The sequence below is a fragment of the Electrona antarctica genome (genome assembly GCF_951216825.1).
Source record: "Electrona antarctica genome assembly, chromosome: 5".
Classification (NCBI taxonomy): domain Eukaryota; kingdom Metazoa; phylum Chordata; class Actinopteri; order Myctophiformes; family Myctophidae; genus Electrona; species Electrona antarctica.
In genome coordinates this window covers 35,625,381-35,646,325 of record NC_136810.1, presented here as the reverse complement: position 1 = coordinate 35,646,325, position 20,945 = coordinate 35,625,381, and the positions used below count along the sequence as shown (strand labels likewise).

General features: G+C 40.9%; 1 protein-coding gene across 2 annotated transcripts in view; it reads right to left on the bottom strand.

Annotated features, from left to right (window-relative positions):
* Window positions 1–455: 455 nt before the first annotated feature.
* Window positions 456–20,945, bottom strand: part of slco3a1a (solute carrier organic anion transporter family member 3A1a) — a 45,937-nt gene continuing 25,447 nt past the window's right edge. The window contains exons 3-11 of one of the 2 annotated variants that reach the window (XM_079500813.1): window positions 6,857–6,955; window positions 5,818–6,090; window positions 5,107–5,271; window positions 4,503–4,704; window positions 3,617–3,785; window positions 2,509–2,681; window positions 2,283–2,347; window positions 808–1,925; window positions 456–578 (exon numbers count right to left, since the gene is read on the bottom strand). In XM_079500813.1, the coding sequence (XP_079356939.1) occupies window positions 1,567–1,925; window positions 2,283–2,347; window positions 2,509–2,681; window positions 3,617–3,785; window positions 4,503–4,704; window positions 5,107–5,271; window positions 5,818–6,090; window positions 6,857–6,955 (1,505 nt within the window). In that variant the 3' untranslated portion in view covers window positions 456–578; window positions 808–1,566. Of the gene's footprint in view, window positions 697–807; window positions 1,926–2,282; window positions 2,348–2,508; window positions 2,682–3,616; window positions 3,786–4,502; window positions 4,705–5,106; window positions 5,272–5,817; window positions 6,091–6,856; window positions 6,956–20,945 lie in introns of both variants that reach the window. The other variant, XM_079500812.1, reaches the window with a different exon arrangement.

Below are 20,945 nucleotides of genomic sequence, written 5' to 3'. Positions count from 1 at the left end.
ATTCTGAGGCTAACAAAACAAAATATATTACTCCAAACCTGTTTTACTTGAATGTCAACACACTCAACACAACTCAACATTCTTGCTTTTTCCACTAGGTGCAAAAGTCAAAAGAATATAAATAACAATCTTATTTGGACAATCCCTCATTAAGACATATTAGGTTGAATCAACTCTGCAGGTGAAAAGACAAAAAAACAAACATGGAAATGCAAGAAAACCGCTGTGATGAAAAATCAACCTGAACAACAAGTCTAACGATAAAGACTGTATAGTATTAGATATGAATTGCACAAGTTCTTTTGCACCTATAAAAGATAGACTTGTGTAGTCTAAGCAGTATCAAAAACAGTGTCTATGATCCAGCAAGAGAAAAAAAATCAAACAGTGCACAATGACCTAAAACACCATCTCATTTACTATTATTAGATTTGATTTTCTGACAATAAAAGCATCGATGAAGAGAGGCAATTGCAATGATGTCCGAACAAACTACAATAAAGATGACGGAGCATCTAGTGTCGCATTCCAGTGCGCCGTCTGCAACAACTTTATTTGTCAACCAGTAGGTGTACTACCTGTGTCAACCAGTAGGTGTACTACCTGTGTCAACCAGTAGGTGTACTACCTGACACCAGGGTGTCAACCAGTAGGTGTACTACCTGACACCAGGGTGTCAACCAGTAGGTGTACTACCTGTGTCAACCAGTAGGTGTACTACCTGTGTCAACCAGTAGGTGTACTACCTGACACCAGGGTACAGTAGGTGTACTACCTGACACCAGGGTCAACCAGTAGGTGTACTACCTGACACCAGGGTCGAAAACTCGAAATGTCTCAATGGAAAAGTAGGGAGACCACCTCCAACCACTGCAGATGTGATAGTTATATTGTATTAACATTACCATACATGTTGATTAAAAGAGCGTTTTATGCTTTCAAATAAGTCCCGGATTGTAGCTTTAATAACATTTCTCTTTGTAACAGCTCCAAAACAATAGCTTTCTGTTTCACTGACATGTATTAAAGAATGACCTTTGGAGTTTGTAAACACTTGGCAACCTTTATGTATGGACAAATGAAAAACCACCTACTTTATTACAGTCTCGTCTCTGAAAGGACAAGACAGAATGCACAGTGCTCTACAGTAAGTGAAAGGAGCCTGCCATTCTTCACAAATATGTAACTGGAATCATGACAGCCCTAGAAAGAATATGGCAACTATAGTTGTAGCAATGTATCAACCCTCTAATAATCAACAAGGACTTGAATTAGGACTGAGCCAGACAGATTTATCTCATTTTTCTACCACCAAATCACCACAGGAATTCACTGGCACTGGACAACATCTGGCTGATAAGTTAACAATTAAAGTGGACCCTTTCTAAAGTTACCAAGGATGTGAAGCAGAGAGCAGCAACAGTCTCCCAAGACCTGAATGCGCCTTTAAATAGATTTACCTTTATCAAAACCATTTTTTATCCTTTCAAAATAAAGAATAATTTCAGAAGATATTCCTTCAAGAGAATTTGGATATTGTACTTTGTCCTTCTCTTGTCATAAACACTATAAAACAGACTCCATATTCTCACAAAGCTCATGGTCCTCTAAGTTATATATAAACTTTGTCCTGTCCACTAGTTTTGGACCGTCCGTCTCCGTGAGTGAGGGGTAGAATTCAGTTGGCGTCATGTGGCCCTCATGACTTTTGATGTACTTTCTATAGTTCCTGCGTAAGCAATACCAGGTGGTGGCGTAAAGGAGGAAGGCGACGCTCTTCAAAATAATGGCAAAGCTCACATACAGATGTCTGTAAGCAGTGTTGTCGTACAGCAAGCAAGCACCCTTATCGCCACACTCCGAACTCCAGAAAAGGCATGTAGAGTCGATCCCGGCACCGAAGATCAGGGGAGGGGGAATGAACCCTGCAAAATGGAAAGTCTTATCAGCATGATTGACTGAACACATCAACCATCACTGATCAGTTAGGCTACCCATTTTCTCCTTTTTCTAAAACGATTGTGCGATATACTGTCATTTTGTCAGACTTGCGGTTTGTTACCAAAAAGGTCCATGCGGCTCCAAAGGGCATATTATGATCTGTGCACTAATTGGCTGAGCCACCATGTATCCCAATATTCACACCATTCTTGACAAGAACACATAATGGAAGACCAGCTAGAAACACACATACAAATCTGTAGAAATCTAAAAACAAACATCTATAATGACATAATGTTTGATTAAATATAAAAAATTAATAAATAAAGAAGTTGTCTTACCAAGGAGTCTGAGCAAGAGAAACAACACCCCAAGAGCATAGGACTTTAACTCAGGGCTCACAGTCCTTTAAGAGAGGAGAGACATCTTAATGAGACTTCCATGTGAACACACACCTACAGTATTATACTGCACATTTGCAAACAAAAATATATGTATGCAAAGGAATGCAAATATGACACACAAACTCATGCTTGGTGTAGTGAGAAGTGTGAGGGCTGGTGTTACCTGATTAGTATGATGACAGAGGGAGTCTGGGCCATGGCGCCGATCATGCTGCAGGCACAGATCACACACAGAAAGATAAGGAATGCCTCCTGGCAGCCGGGGCTGGGGCATTTCCCCGGGGCCGCAGTGCCAGGCTCGCCCTCGCTCAATATACACGAGCACCCTGTCAGGTTCTGAGAAGAGAGAGGACGTTGGCACAAAGCAACAATAAGTGACACAGTAAAAACCTCAGTGTTCATGTATTCATATATTTGTAAATCAGAGTGTACACATGTAACCAAATAGACTGTTACATTTCCATTTGGTTAAATGTGCAAAGGTCCATCTCAGAGTTAAAGTAACACTGTTGAGTTCATGTGAAAATACGTCATGGGCCCTTTGTTCCCCATTTAAGCAAATATTTTGTTGAAAAGCAGCACTTATTAAGAGCACCGTGGCAAGGAATGGTGCATTATTATATCTCTGAAAAGGTTACTGGTCTGACTGCAGGAGGGAGACAGAGGTAACAGTAATGATTTACACTACAGAGCTGAGCTCAGTGCACAGCTCCCCGCATGTGATTTGAATATAGAGAGGATTAATGCACAGTCAGCATCTGGTCTCAAGGAACCACAGCAATGCTTGGCTACCCAGTACAAGATAACAGACAGCCAAACTGACTAACACAGTACCTCTAGTGCGTTTTAACTTTGAATTAAGCAGGTGTTATGGATGGGATATATTACACATTTGATACACTTTATTACACAATTTCCACCCATATATATACACCTTTCTTTTATTAAATAATTTAGTTTTAGTTTGTATTATATATGTTGGTCTGGTGGAGCATGGCATATATTTCACTGGAAACAATATTGTATGACCGAGTGACAAATAAATCTTATTGAAGCTTGAATAAATCAGTATAAGGCCAGCACTGCATCATGGGGGGAATCATTAACCATCCAGCTTCCTGAGGTCTAAAGTAACACTTGACCGTCACGGCACAACAAATGGATAACCGTATCCAGGCAGGAGACGCCATTTCCAACCTGCCTAGTGTGAGGTAAACTGCCGCCTGTGACTATTTTGGGACATTTGAAGGAGAGCGTGCCAGGATAATGACCTGAGAGATGTTTGATGTCCCCCTTGGGTACACCGTAGTGGTGCAGCCGGCGAAGCAGGCAGACAGGTAGGTGACACCGTTGGAGCCGCACACAGGACTGATGGAGGATGTGAAGCAATTACAATGGCTGATGCACTGGGCTGCCGGTTTCTGGCCCACCTGCAGCGTCCTGGACAAAGGCAGAGTAAATTGAGATGTTTGTCATGCACATACCGCCAGCAGTGAATAAATAAGAATGAATATGCCTTTTAATGGTTAATGTGGTTAAACGCTAACGTGACATGGATGCGTTCCAGGTCTCAATGGATTAAAAGAGCTCATGAAGTGGATCTAAACCTGTGATTTCACAACCAAACCAAGTCGAACATGTTCACTGGGTAGGAATGATAAGATTCTACTGAAGATTTGTTTTAATGATCTCAACTATCTTTGAGACATATTTACATTGACAGCAAAAAAAAACAAAGAAAAAGCAAAGCCTTATACATTACAATTACAGTAACATTACAACATCAAACTGAATAAAATCACTGAAGCAATTCATACATTTATCACAGAATCTTCTGCTAGGTTTCTTTTACCAAATGCTTGTCAATGCTCATCAGTTTAAGTGTGATTCTGCAGCTGCAACCATACAGCAGCCAGTCCAGCTTTGAGCCATGAAAGTAAAATAATTGTGCTATCAACAAATAGTCTTCTGTTGCAGCAGAAGGCAGCAGTCATCTACACTTCAAGCTCATCGGGACCAACCATAGTTATCTGTGCAGACAGGAACATGCTCGCCCTGAACATTAAGCCTAAATAGAAACAATACTCAATGATCATCTAGAGGCGGAGCCTGTGGCCAGCTTCAAAGGTCATTGTAGTTAGTGCAGCGTGTTCTTACTCATTCTTGCTATATTTAACGGTCACCCCGGCGACGGGGCCTGTGTCGCAGCCCAGGAAGAGGAACGAGACGTAGCAGGCAGTGGAGATGAGGTTGACAAGCATTGCCATGCGGATGGCTCCCAGGGCGGACAGGTTCAGCTTCTTCACCAGAAGACCACCCATGAAGATCCCCAGACACGCACATGGAATGGCTGTCATACCTGCAGAGAGTGGGGCCAAGGCACTGTTTTAATTATCAGACAGGAACAGAGATGGGTAAAGGTGGCGGACATTGCATGACTCTGTGTGAGTATGTTCTATACCACCGGTTCTCAGGGACCACAGAGGGTCCAGATGGATAGTTTACGGGTTTCTAATTATGAGTCTTATTCGTTTTTATTGGGGTTGTTATGTAGGGGTTCCAGTATAGTTTATTTCAGTGATTCTAAACCTTTTAATTTCAAGGACCCCACGTTTCATATGCATTAGGCCATGGATCCCCATTTGATACCAGGTTTTATCTCTGGGACCCCAAAACCTCAGTATCAATCTAACACTGGGAGTGTACAAACCTGTAAGGGTGGTCACCCGGCCCTACGTTGAGAAGCATGTTCTATACAAACCTAAGAGCTGATTTGCAGAGCTGGTGGTGAGGTTGAACTGTTGCTCCAGGTATTTCCCCAGAAATGCGGCAAAGCCAGCCACCACACCGATCTCCATGCAGGCAGCCAGGATGATGCAAGTGAAGACTGGGTTGGAGAGTAGGTGCTTGGTCACTTTGGGGATCACTGGAAGAAGGGTAAAAGTAGGGTGTTATTTGAGGAGCTAGAGACTGGCAAGCCTGATCTCTACATAGACAAATCCTCAGTATTAACATAAATCTAGGAGTGTAACATAAACACGTACTGGTAAGGGTGGATTTTGCTGTGTAGGTGATTAGGTAGATGACATTTAAAGCTATCCTTGTTGCTGTTTTGGTACAAGCACCTAATTACAAATCGTTCCAAAAATGATTACTGAAGGACTGGATGAACAAACGAGAGGATACAACTACATCAAAATAATATAATATAAAACATAACAAATATATAATATAATATACATACATAATGTATACATAATATACACAAAACAGTGTATATTATATTATATTATATTATATTATATTATATTATATTATATTATATTATATTATATTATATTATATTATATCTTTCTTTCATCCATCCATTCATGGAACAACAGCTGATTAAACTTCTACTGTTTATCTGAGGATTACTCAATTTTCACTAAATCAAGTTTAAAATATCAGTGAACGAGTCCTGCCCTCTCACCTCTAAGCTGCTGAAAGCAGGTGGGGCTGTTGGTCGGCTCATGGCTGCGCACCACCCCGTTGCTGGGTTTAGGCGTCTCGCTGTCTGGACTTAGGGTTGGAGGAAGCATAGCCTGCTCACTTTCTGGCCCGCTCTCCCGATCCCCTGACGGCAGGGACTTGGGGAAGCCAAACATGAGGATCGCCGAGAAGAAAAGTAAGGCACCGCACAGGAGAAAACCTAGCCACCAGGCCCCAATCCACCGGGGGTCATCGGGGGTGATGTCCAGCTTACCTGTGGGGAGGCAAAGTGTAACCACAAATGTCATAAAACATACAGCGCACACACACACACACACACACACACACACACACACACACACACACACACACACACACACACACACACACACACACACACACACACACACACACACACACACACACACACACACACACACACACACACACACACACACACACACACACACACACACACACACACACACAGTTTTGAGGTGGTGCTAAGGTGTTTCTCTTGTTGCACTATGTATGTTGGTTTAGTTTATGGTGTTTTATTAGTGTGGTTGCTATAGACAACACACTATTGTTTTCGGTCCGAGAATGTTTTACCAGCAAAGTGAACCTGCATTTTGTTAACCTTTTCAAAGCAGAGAAGTAAAGCTTTTGGTCATGCTTCACACACTGTTGTCATGCTTCACATGACATCACAATATATAATATAAACGGTAAGACGGAATTCAGTTCCCAGTGGATTCCTCACAACTCGCGTCAGTGCAACCACACTTTCAATTTCCCAGAATTGCACCTTTCTATTTTGTTATTGTATTTATGCTGGAGGGTGATGTATTGGCCTCATCTAAAGGATATGTGACATTGTGTGCCTTATTGTTGCGGTTATTGAAATCGAATGTATTGTATCGTGTATGTATGCTGCTGGTCCGTGTGTCCAAGACAAATTTCTCCCAAGGGAGACAAAATAAAGTAACCTTGACCTTGATGAGTCAGTGATGACAAAGAATGTTAACGCAGTGACTCACTGGTATCAATGAAGATAGCGTCCACATAGAACTTGGTGCAGAGGGATCCCAAGATGAAGCCGCATGCCGGCCCAAACACCAGAGTAGAAAAGAGAATTCCTGTACAGAAACAAAAAGATGGATTCAGTACTTCAGTTAAAAACACCATAATAACTTAAAACTGTTCAGCTTAACATATGGCTGTGAACACAATGTAAAAAACTTTGTAACAAGCATTATAATGGGTAAGCAAATAGATGCCATGTTTCTACTGCAATGCCTTACTCAGCCACTGGGAGGCACCTTTTGTTCACAACTGTGTCTGTGTGTGATTTCTTAAGGAGCACTAAGGAAAATTGAGCAACACTTTTGCACATGAGGCATGACAGCAAGCATGCAGTTCAAATAAACCAGGCAAGAACAGACAAGGAATCTCACAAACAAGTATGTTGGTACCAGTTACGATCGCGTGGCTCACCTATCTTCTATCATACATCAGATCACAGTCACAGTAAGTATAGTAACACTATTAGAAGCCCATTATATAAATAGATTCACTAAGTGCAAGCTGACAACACAACCAGTTGCCTTGTCTGTACCTTCTCCATTGCAGCTGGAGCAGAAATGTAGCACATTCCCAAATCCTAATTAGAGCTGCCAGACAGTGACAGTCTGGCAAAGACGTTGGACAGACACACAGATAATGAAGACACAAAGCTTTATTTGGGGAAAATTCTCTCCCTGACTAAATATCCAATGATCTCTGGTATTACCGAGTTTAACATTGGACAATTCCTGTTCCCTGAATCGTGGAGCATCATCATCATCATATCATCATCATCATACTATATCATCATACTATAATCATACTATAATCATACTATAATTCAGTCAATGTCTGTCTGAATGTGTGTCTGTCTGTCAGAAACACCGCCGAGGTCTTAACGAAGCCCTTTTTCCAATTTAACAAATTATAAATGAATAATGAATTTATTAGTGAATTAAAAGTATTTTAAGTATTTTTCTTAATGAACGGCAATTAAAGATATTTATGGGGGGGCAATATCTCCACAGGTAAGGGCTAGTAGCGTAAACTCATATCATTTCCAGTAAGGAAGTGTGCACCATATATTGCATTATGGGTATCTGACAGATATAAAACAGTATCCCCATATGTCTGTGTGGAACGCCAATGAATTGGAACAAATATGCTATTTTATTTGCAATGACTGTTCAGCTACAGTCATGCAAGGAGGGAGTAAATGTAAAGCCAACTGAAGAGCCAGCTCACCTCCGTGGTGTGAAGGAGCACTATATTTCAGAGATTGATAGCAAAAGCATGTGCATAAACCATGTCACAAAGGATATGCCAGTGGAAATAATCTGTCAAAATCTTCATATCGTGCGTCCCTAATTTCCTGTCCATGTGCAGGTAGCCTATGGAATGGAAAATGTAATTTCGAACAGATCGCCAATCAAATAGTTTGAGTTTTGAGAAATATTATTTTGACAACACGAGAAGGTGTGACCTTGAGAAGGCGTGTCCTTCTGTGTTGCTGACTCACTGTGGCGATTCACAGATACTGAAAGCAACGTCACTCTGGCCTGTTTGTTCCCCATCCCATGTGTTCTGCAGTTGGGGTAGAGGCTAATGGAGAGTACAGCACAGCAGCCATGCTGAGGCCTGACAGCCACCCACTCTAGCCCTTTGCCGGCTGCATGCTGGCCTGAACATCACTGCTTACAATGAGGTGCCTCTGGTAGGCTTGACAGATGTTTATTCAAATGCTCGGAGCAGCCAATTAAAGAGGGTGCATGGAAAAAGTGACTAACATTCAGCATTCACTAGAACAACGGCGGTTCAGCTGAAAGCTATTCTACACTATCCGAGTTAGTGCTGAGAAGCATGCATGGTCCACTTCCCAGGCTGATCACACATATAATTTTGAAATCAAAGTGTTCACTGGAAGATATAGCCTCAATTGCACAATAGCTTAGTATACCTCCCAGGCCAGAAATTATGAAATGTTTCATTAAGTGAGAGCACATTATCTGATTAGTTGCTACTTACCCTAACATGGCTTATCCCTACCCCATTCACATAAAATGCAGAGCCAGCAAAAGGTTTTCATGTTGGGAATATTATTGTTTACCTCTGCCTATAGAAAGTAAGTCCACAAGCATCATATACACACAGTTAAGTCATGAGTGTTCCTTTAACTCAGAGTGTACAAATATAACCAGATGGACCCAATTTTAACACTGACACTATGGAATTTACTGTGCAGATGTTGACACAGCCACCACAGAAAACCTTACTAGTTTATTGGCAAATACAGAAGTATCATGCCTGAAGCACTGTTTGTATTTCAGCTTATTTTCCTCTTGCCTTTGCTGGTTGAAATCGTTTTGTAACATAAAAAAATCACACCCATGTGAAGTGAGGGGCGCTCTTATCATCATACATCATGCATCATCTCATACTGGCCAATCAGAATACCTGCTGCATGTGATTGGTTAGCCAATTTGCTCATCTACATATGACGTAAATCTTTCCTTCATTGTCAATGGCGTTTAATGTTTTGATGTTTCATTTATGTCATATTTGGCGGAATGTTACCTAATTTCTCCTGTCATTGTCAATGGCAAATCTTGAGATGTGTGGGGACTGTATATAGGAGGGGCTAGCGCCCCTCAAAAAGAGGCACTTACAAGGCCACCACTGATTTAGGGTACAGCCATTTTCTCCTTTGATGTCAAAGTCAGGGTTTAGACAGCTTTAAGCAGCCCAAAACAATAATAATAATAAATAAATAAAAACTAAGCTCAAAATAGCCACACTCTAGCAGCTAAAGTGTGGCTATTTTGAGCTTAGTTTTGTTGGATGGGCTAGCTGCTAGAGAGTCTAGCGACCCCATCCAGAGTTCCAGACACACTCACAAACAGCCCCACCTTTACATACACACAGTGAGGTGTGGTGCGAGGGAACAACCGATAAACCCAGCTGTAGCTTCACAGATTTTTCAAATGGTTGCAGTTTCCATTTGACTAACTGAACTGGCCTGTGGTGCATCAAATTGGGGCTGTGTGGTCTCGGTTACAATATGTTTCCTTAGAAACGATTATCTAACCATAGCAACAACGGTGCAATTGGTTTCACCACAGGAAACCTTGAATAGGAAACTCAGTTAGTGAAATCAAACAGATGACAGTTAATGCTCAGTCTACACTGATAAGATGTTTCCACCAAGCTCTCTGTCTGCCCTCGACTACTTGTAGAAACACTGTCTCCTTGGTGATAACACTGTACAATCCTGCAAGCCTTGCATGTGGATACATCTCAAATCTACTGTAGTGTGAGAGTGTGATTTGTATTTGTCAGTATCTGCCAGGGCTACTGGGCAAGAAATGGATGGCCGTTTCATCTAATCTTCAGTGATGAAAATGTATGATAAATGAGTTCAATAATTTGCTGAAAAAACTAATATTTATTCGAGAGAAATAACAGAGCTATTCAAAAGTAACGTGGTGTGCTCCTGTGCAAGGATTAGCATAATTCAATTCAAAGTATTTCATAGGATGTATTTTAGTACAGCTAGATTGTCGAAGATTTACACTCTGGATCCATGACTTCAGATCACTATCTTTGGTGCTGCTGAGGAGGAAGTTAGAATGACTACTAAAAAGATGTTGTAATCGCCTTTGCCTCTTTAACAGTCGATAGATTCTCTTCCTATGGAATAATTGCTCACCCCTTTCAAACAAGGTCCTGGCTGCAGGACTTTATATCATTTCTGAAATAGGAAAATATCAAATTGGCTGTCTGTGGCTCAGCTCTGCTGCAAACCTTTATAAGCAATATGTAGGTACATTATAAGTGTATGTGCCGTTAGAGTGGGTAAACAAGGCCTTAAGTAATGCAGGCATTACTTAAAGGGGAAAACCACCCATTTTCAACATTTTACTATGTCATTAATATACCTTAGAGCTGTTGTGTGGAAATAATAAAAAGGTCCCCCCATTCTGTGTTTCCTAGAACTGTAATTATGAAAGAAATCATTAACATGGTGAAACACATCTTGATGACATCATCAAGATGTGTTTCACCATGTTAATGATTTCTTTCAGGCCTCTAGTTCTAGGAAACACAGAATGGGGGGACTTTTTATTATTTCCACCCAACAGCTCTAAGGTATATTAATGACATAGTAAAATGTTGAAAATGAGTGGAATGCCCCTTTAAGGCAAAATTAAACTTTGGTAGAGGTGAAACAGGTCTCATGTCACACTTTTGCACAAACAAAGCAGATTCTGCCAATGTATGACACTACAAAACCTGACACGGGTGACGAGATTACAAAGTCTGCTTTGCGTTGATTTTATAATTTGAATTAGGAAGAAGATCCTGGCTAAGATACCGGCTGGCTCAACAACAACAATAATGATCCAAATGTCTCCATCTTGTCTTTCCTCTGGGGTTACTCAATCTGCTGCCCTGATGTAGTCGACTGGAGAATAAAATTAAATAATTTTCTAACCAGAAACAATGTTTCGCCACTGAAACAACACAAAGAAGCTGCTAATTTTCCCCTCTCAATTTTGTCTCAGTAGTTAGGCCATCTTAAAATAGGCGCATGTGACTGTTTCCTAAGACCCTTCCATATCTGCGAGTCGCACAGGTAAAACTAAATTACAGGGCAAGGTGATGAATGGCATGCAGTCATGAAGGAGAAGTGATTTGGTATGCTTCCTTTTCCTGTGGCCCCCACTGACAAGCATGGTTAGCTTTATTACAGCCTTCTATTTCCCATCCATCTCAGATACGCAACATGAGCCAAAGTTATTTTTTGCTCTCTTAATCTAATTTCAGCTGAATGACTGGGATGGGATATGGATTTGCTCTTTGCTCCTTGATATAAAGGATGACATTTTTATAAATATATAATATATATATATATATAATTCATGTTTTTCTTGACAGTAATAAGCTAAAATATAACACAGGAATCTACTGTTGAGCAAACTTGATCTCTGTGAAGGAGAAAATGTCAGCATTCACACATAGTGATTTGTAATGCACCCACATCCCAAAGCACCTCTAAAATCCCCTCTCCCTTCCAGCAGCCCCATTATAGACTAAGTACAAAACAAACCAATTTGTTGCTGTTGTATTTCACCCAACCCTTTTAGTATCCTGTGAATTATGCCCTCTGTGGAGCATGTCAGATATAATTCAATAACAGTGTTTTTGTCTCCGACTAATTTATTTAGTGTGCAGCGGAACAGGCCCTGCTAGCTGCTGTCCATAAGCCATGTGATTCCCAGATATTAATTAACCCACAGGTTCATCCTGTGACCTATGCCACTGTTTCTCAAACAGTGGCCCACGGTCCACTGGTGGTCTATGGCATTTTTCTTGTAGTGGTCCAGGCGCATGCCACATATAGGCTCTGGCCTGACAGCACGTTCGAGTCCCGCTCATGACGACCTTTGCTGCATGTCTCTCCCCTTCTCTCTCTCCCTCTTTCCTGTCTATCTTCACTTGTAACTGTAGGCAAAAATAAATAAATAAAATCAAATAAAAATAATGACTATTAGAGCTTGATATACTGTACTTCGACAGTATATATTGTTTCAGAGAGGTGTGGTGAAATATGCTAGTCGGCTAGAGCTAAAAAGTTGAGAACCACTGACCTATGCAATGTATACTTAGTGTGGCTGAAGAAAAAAAATCTCTCTTTAACTGAATTGAATATAAGTTGGATACAAAATGTCCGAATACATGTACAACCCTTAAAATAAGTTACAGGCATATTCACCCTTGGGACAATGCAAAGATGAGAGTGATGAACTTTGTGCCGGCTCAGCATCTGTAGCAAAAGTGGGTCTTCAAGATTTTGGAAAATGTACGGTTTAGCAGTTATAAAAGGAGGCTGTTCAACAGTGCACCTTTAATCTTAACACAAGGATAGCATTTTCACTATGGTAGTGTTCATTCTGGATCCGGGGACCACTTAAAGGCAGCTTCATTTTATGGTGACTCTGATAATGGCCCCAGCAAAGCACAATGTAAAGATTAAACCATAACACACTCCATAAAACGTGTGACTGCTGGGCCATTCTGTTCTTAAGATCTCTCCTGAGAAGCTTCTGGAGCCCAGTGAAACCCCATGACAAAACGGCTGCCGGTCTCCACGCAGAATCAAGTGACCACACACAGCCTTAATGGACATTTTAAAAGCTCATGGTTACGAAATTGAGTTTCTTCAGATGAGCATTTGTCAATTAATTACCATCATGAGCTGACGCAGTAGGCTAGTCTATGTGGTGAAATGCTTGAGGCAACTGCACGGGAGATGTACAGTAGCCTCAGGTCATTTCCTGCAGGTCTCACTGTGTGCGAAGGGAATTCCTTGTTCCCCTTTAATCCTGTTCAAGTTCGCTCCGTAATCCTCTGTGCTAAACAAGAGCATGGGGACACTGAGCAACGTGGGAGACCAAACAACAGCTCGTGCCACTTTCACAATGAAGGCGGCCAGTTTCAGACTCAACTTTGTGGCTCATTCACAAGCTGTGGCCAATTACCAATTTTTAGCCCTGCTTGCGGCATACTGTGAATGCCCAAGGCTAATTATTATTTCGGGGTTTTATTTCTTTTTAGGGGGGGGGGGTTGCTTTTACTTTAAACAAGAGCAGAGAGAGAGAGAGATGAAAGACATGCAAGACAAGACAGGGATTGGATTTGAACCCAAGTCCTTGTGCTCAGACAAGGAGCATATGGTCTGGCTCAGCCAATGCAGCCAACAGGAATCCCGGGCCCTACTTAATTTGAATTAGATGCACCTTTTTAGTTCTTTCACACCAACTGGACTGATTCCGCTACAGTGCGTCAAACTTCGGAACCCATCAATTGCGCTGCCGATGAACAATAACGTTTCTGCCCTCAAACTAGACGCTGTCATGTTCATTTTCTTCTTCTTCAAGGATTTAGGCATGACATCATTATCGCCAATGCTGAAGTACAGAGCAGCACAGAATAAGAGGGCTAGGGGTGTTGGAACACTGGAAATGTTCATTTAACTAGTAATTTGTACACATGATGACTCTGGATTTTACGGTGAATGGACCTGCATTTGTGCACATGCAGTCACAGTTACCTTGGATGCAAACTGTAAAACGATGGCGGAAATATAAATGAAATGTGTGGACAGACATGTGACATTCCCCAACCATAAACATTAAACACCCAGAGGCTGACTAGAACAAGCTGTGGGCCATGAATCCAAGGAGCTTTCAAACAAAGCCTCCCCTTCCTCTTCAGATATAAGCCGTGCCCCAACAACCTCTCTGTCCCTCACCAGTCAGTCTAAATCATACAGACTAAAGACTTTGACATCACAAAGTCTGAAGAGAAGGATCCAAAGAAAAAAAAGCCCTAAAAAGGCAAGAAGAGAAATGTCAAACTCAGTACAGGCTGCTCCACATACGCCCCGAGGAGGACGCTGAAAACCAGTATCACTCACACTGACAGTTGCGTAAAGAATTAGACAAGACCTTGACGCAGGGAACGCTTAAGGTCAAGAGTCCATCATGCAACTAACCATAGCACTCAATGGCTTTGTTCAAACAGCAAGCTAATCCCATTTGTTTCTCCAAACTGAATGTTCACACTGTTATTTCCGAGTGATCATAATTCATAATCAGATTTGTGTATTCAAACACTGTCAACCTATCTGCATTGGATGCTGTTGTAACGATGCAACGACAAAGGCATGAGTATTGCTAAACTTTGTGCTGTGCAATATGCGTGTGTGTGTGTGTGTGTGTGTGTGTGTGTGTGTGTGTGTGTGTGTGTGTGTGTGTGTGTGTGTGTGTGAGCGCGCACACACGCGTCTGTTCTCAGAAAAATAGCTTTTCATCATGGTATTGATTGAATCCTTGCTACTTTCATTGCTGTGTAGACCTACTGTAGTAACTGTAAATGTTTGCCTTTAGTGACGTGTAAAAACTGGCAACTGCAGGACGCATGCGCCACCTGTGCTGCTTGGAGCTGGATCTAATCAAACATCCATTTAAAATACAAGATCATTCACCTGTGCTGCTTGGAGCTGGATCTAATCAAACATTGATTTAAAGTACTAGAATCTCGTCTCTCCTCTTCACCTGGTTGGGCTACCTTATTTCGGCCTATATGTAGCAGGTCAACATGTCTTCCTATCTGCTGCTTAAACATAGTTTCTCAAAGTCAGCACAATTAATGTTGGAGCACCGGCATCAATAAACCTCAGCATCTGCCTGATGTTACATAATTCACAAGATGCTGCCGTTTGCACCGGTTCTATACAAAAATTGATTTCTATTTTTGACGATCTTAGCGGATGTACACTCAATAATTCCTGAGCAGGTTATTCATTAGCAAGATGATTTTAGAGCATGAGATGACATAACACATGGTCATCAAAAATGATAATCCATATGGACAGTCATGTGTGGCTAATATGCATATCATGTGGCCTAGTGCTGAAATCTGCATTCATAAAACTGATGCTAATGTAGATGTAATCTTCAATAATCTGTTAATGAAAGATTTCAAAATTTAAAATGACTATGTAAAGCAGTAATACAAGTTAAATAATAATAATATATTCTCAGTTCGTCACACCACAGAATAATATATTATTAACCAACCAGCCACATTTGACTGATAAAAAAAAGCTAACTACTGGTAAAAAAAAATTGATATATACAATACAAGCAATATTCTCTCTGCTTTGGACGCTGTCCACTGAAACTCACTATTTGCATACCGTATTTCTCAGGATGCACTTTGGCAAACAGGATATTTGTTTATTGAAAGTTCTTCATTTGGTAATTTCAATATGGGAATGCGTTAGAAGATTATGTTATGGGTTTATGTGTAGTGTCCTGACATGGTGTTCATTTGGTGATTTGTGTTGTTTTATGGTAAAATCGTTACTACAATCGCCGTTTTGAAGCCTGGGTTGTGCCTATTTGCTTGATACTTGATATTGTTTGATAGAGAGACAATCACATCACGATTTATACACCAAAACCAAATATATCCCAAATATTACAAATATTGGTAGAGGCCCTCTACTAGAGGGAGAGGGCATAATATTGCACTGGGGATAATGGCAGTCTTCTTTAACATGTATAATCTGTTTAGAAACAAATAATTGAATTTACTTTACAGGGACTTTACAGTTTGACATAACACTTTACAAGGGCAATACAGAAACTGTACAAAAGACAGATATTCCAAGAGCTTGTCCAATCTGTATTACATTCTGTATTACACATGTGAAGCCAACCTCACATTCTGTGACATTCATTTTCCGTTAGTCACTGGAACGGCTCTTGTCAGAGGCCTCTTTCCAAAAGACATCAGAGGTAGCACTTCCTCTTCTGAGTCACAGTGGAACTATGACTCTGCCCTCTGCTACTCTCACTGTTCAAACACTTGATCATATTGAGTCACACCCTAGACTAGACCCACATTTGAATTTGTGAGGGGAAAAGATCAACACAAGAAATGAACAACTTTGCTATCGTAGAACTTGCAATAGCCTCGACGACCTTACAGGCGTATGCAAAGGCTAAACTTATGTAATTTAGATAGCCTTTTCTAAACTTATGTAATTTAGATAGCCTTTTATGTAGACATAGCACTCTATAGTGTATACTCATAGTTTCATTGTACAGATATTCTACTGTTTAGATGTTAGGTTCTTAGCTTGCTTATGATTCTCTAAGACTATTTCTATGTATTTGATGTATTACCATGTGTTTGTCTTGCTTACTGTAAATCACTCTGGATTAAGAGCATCTGCTATGCCTAAATTGTAATTGTAAATTGGAAGAGCTTCCTTACAGAGATTAAATTAGATACAATTCTTTAAACATCTATAAAAACGAAATAAAGCAAATAAAGGAAATGGTAGAATCATAGTGGTGGTGGTAAGTAGTTGTTGTTCATGAAGTTCACACTGGCCAACAGGATCAAACAATGAAATATACCACAGAGTGGGGCTGAGGAAGTCCGTAGTAAAGTCTATCTTGATGAGGCACACCCTTAAGAGAGGATTAGGGCGTGCCAAATCTGCAGTGATCACTACTAACAGCATTAGACATCCTGTTAAAGCCTAAACTTACCACAGTGGCTCTCAGTATCAATTGAAACGCCCGTAACCCTTGGAACAAACATTCCCCTGTAAAATAAACACTCTTCATACTTAATGGGATATTTCACTAGGTATTTCAATGGGGTCATTTCATCATCTACTCAGGCTTTTCACCTCGTATGTTAGATTCATCGAAAACACCCATCCTTGGTCTTGGTGACTCATACTGCCCGATACGTGAGGGGGGCAATGGGAACCCCTTTGGGTGTTTTAAGCATTATGTTATACTTTAGCTATTCAAAAATAGCAGATCTACGAGCTCATAGCGCGGCACTCGGTACCGCACTACAAGCTTGTAGATCTGCTATTTTTAAATGTTTTGAAAATGTGGCGCAAATCTTTGAATATCTTTCAGAACGAACGTTTTTAACTAAAATCTTTGGTTCTGGGGGGTCCCTGGGACAACATATTTTCAGATGGGGGTCGCGGCCAAATACATCTAATTCTGGCACTCCTTGACATGAAATAGTTTGAGAACCACTGACATAGAAATATTGAAAACATTGAAACATTTCAGAAAACTGTCAGGATGTAGAAGATATTTGTAGAATCTGTTTTCAGGTTTAATGGGTTAAAATAGAGTTTGAAGATACAATAGGTTTGTATAGGAAGGGGGCGTGTCTGATAAAATGAATATCAAATATCTAGATACTGAATCGAACAACTTAAAAACTTTTAGGAGTGTTCACAAAAGCCTGAGTAGACAAGGAAATGACCCAAAGTGAAATTATCCCATTAATGCGTTTTATGGTGTGATTTAGCACAAATGGAAAATCTGGTAAACCACTGTTGTATAGAGTATAGAGCCGCTGTGGGAGTATACAGCAGCTGCATGTCTCTCAGTGCAGTGACATTCTGTGATTATTTGCTATAATCATATAAAAGATATATCATTTTCGGCCAAATGCAACAAGACTTAGCGTTGGGTGGTGCGTCAGCTAGGTCGGGAGGTAACAGGGGGTGCACAGCCCCACAGCCAAAAACGTTTGGGGACTGCTGCTATAGAGCGTTTGTTCAGTTACAGGAGTCTCCCCGTCTCCCCAGCTCAATTCAGGTAGGTGACATATCATTTCAGCCAATCAGGAGAGAGAACCCATTTATCAGCTTAATTGTCTCCACCAGGCTGAAGGCATGAGGAGAGAGTATGTTTTGCACTCTGTCCGTGTGTGAGTCTGTCTGTGTGTGACCGTCCGTCTGTGTACAGCTAATCTCCGGCACTGTTAACTCGGTCGATGCCAAATTTTGCACACACACACTCCCTGGATGCCAAGAGGCCAACTTTTGTAAAACACATTTTTTGATATCACTCCTCCAGATTGCAGCATGCAATTTACGTGAAATCTTTCACAGACTTTTCTACTAGGCTGAGGAATATATCCCACCCTTTTCACATTGGCCTGTTATAGCACCACCAACAGGTGGATTTTTGCAAAACACATTTTTGGAACAAAATGCCTCAAATCATCCAATGGCCAACCAAGGCGTAAGAAGAAATGGCACCCTTTTCACATTGGCCTATTATAGCACCACCAGGAAGCCACAACCTCACCTGCCCTGGTGGAGACCTGTGCACCGAGAGGCACTTTATCTAGTTTTTAGTGTTCCAATTTCTAATTTTGTCTGCTCGTTTCTTTGTGTCATCACTTCCAACTTCACTTGATTAATCTGTATTCTGTCTCTATCCTGATTGGATCAAATTGGTATCCTGACCTGAAAATGCATTTTCTGTTTAATAAAGAGTTGGAGAGACATGTACTATTACTGAAAAAACACTCAATGGGTACCAGAAGTTGAACATAGAGCTATTTAACCAAATAAAATCACTTACCCCACCTTTAATGTAACATGACATTTCAGGAATGTGCAATGTTGGTATTTAACATTACTAACATTTCTACTGACACTTGTCAAGCAAAAATGCACTTTGCAGGGACTGTGTGACAAATGTCAGTTGCTTGAAGTATACAATTAAGAGGATGCAGTATTCTATCAAGGTAACAAGGTAGCAAGTTAAACTCTTTTTACCCTAATAGGTAGGGCCCACTTGTTCTATCCTATAGTAACCTTGTTGGTGGTACACAGCCATGACCTAAATAACAAGCCAAAGCTTAAAGTAGGCTCTCAACTCTCTTTCAAATGCCATTATACCAGGATCATCCTTCTTTAACTTCCGCCTACATCAAATCATCAAAAACTTAAAACAGGCCTACAAGTCGCATTCTATAAACAAAATGTAATTGACCCAAGTTACAGCTGACTTTTGTTCTTGTATGGTCCCAAAGCTACAACTGTTTCTATTGCTTCACTGATGCCATATGGTTGTAATACAAAAAGACGTAGAGCTTAAGAACACGACTAAAACCATTAGCATTTTGACCCCATGCCTAAGTACTGGGTTACTGTTGATCTGTCAGCCAGGCTGCAGCTGGCCCTACAGTACAGACTAACCTGGCTGGCTGGCATACATCGGTTCCTGTCTAATACCTCTTCACAGCAGCTCTGTTTCTGTCACCTTGACACGCTGAGCTCTGCGGTGGCTACTGGGAGGAGTTAAGCCTAAGTGGTCATGACCCTAACTGGAAGAACAGCGTCTGCCGTTGGTGAAGGTGGTTTAAGCATCATATCAAGAGATTCGAGTGGTTTTGTTCATATGCATTGAACTGTGAAAGTTAAAAAAACTTTCATATGACAACAGTGAAAAGTTAATCTGTGTAAGGAAACTGTACATGAAACGGTGGCTCTCAACATCCTGTGTATGGTGGATGGAACAGTGTGGTGGATGCATCTTGCTGTTGGTAAGATACTACTAAGATCCACAAAAAGTTACCACACCCCACAATACAAGTATTTGTCAACTTCGACCCGTGAGAAGCTCACAGTCGGAAAGTTGAGGCTATTGTCCTCTCGGGTGCACGGTACGACTTGCACAGTGTATTAGTCCTCTTATCAAAACCCCCATTTTAGAAAATGTACTAGTCTGTACCCAACTACCCATAATTAAAGTCTTAACGGTGAACTAATATAGTCATTTCATTTAGCATAACAGTCTCAGTCGGTATGTGTGCACACTGCACGCACGTGTTTGTTCAGTGTGCATGCACCAATGCGTGGTTGTTCAGTGCGTGCCGTGTATATGTTGTTAGATTGGTGAGGCGTGAAGGAGGGTCTTTTTGGGGGGGTCGCCAGCCCAAAAGGTTGAGAACTACTGAACCACAGTATAGGCCTAGCAATTCTGATCTAGATACAACCCAAAAATGTACAATTTGTCCAAAAGACCAACAGTTCAAACCATAGCTATTTTTAATTAGGCAGTGGTACAGCCATTTATAACTGTAGTCCATAAGATATATTATTATATTTTAAACCAATATCTACCACTGAGCCAATACATTGGGAGATTTGGGACGCCTGCTTAGGTGAGGTAGGGAGACCGTCGACAACTACTACAGTTGTACTGGTTATATTGTAATAGCATACTCTCCCATATACAGATTTGATTAGCATATTTCTTTAACCCATTAAAACCAGGAAAGAATCCGTTTCATTTTAGACTTTTGCGTTGGCTATTCAATAGCAGATATACAAGCTCACAGCGCGTCACTTTGTGCCGCGATGCAAGCTTGTACATCTGCCATTTTTGAAAAAATCTTGAAAGAACTTGAGGACCCTCTCGAAAACGAGATACAGTTGGAGGCCATCAATATTGTCCTTTTCTTTTTGCTGAGGTTTGCGTGATCTGCGCAAAAGGACAGTTAACCCATTTTGGGCGGGAACCCCTTTTGGTGTTTAAAACATTGTTATAATTTAGCTATTGAAAAATAGATCTACAAGCTCATAGCGCGCCACTACGAGCTTGTAGGTCTGCTATTTTTGAAAAATTGTGAAAATATTTATTTCAGAAAACTGGA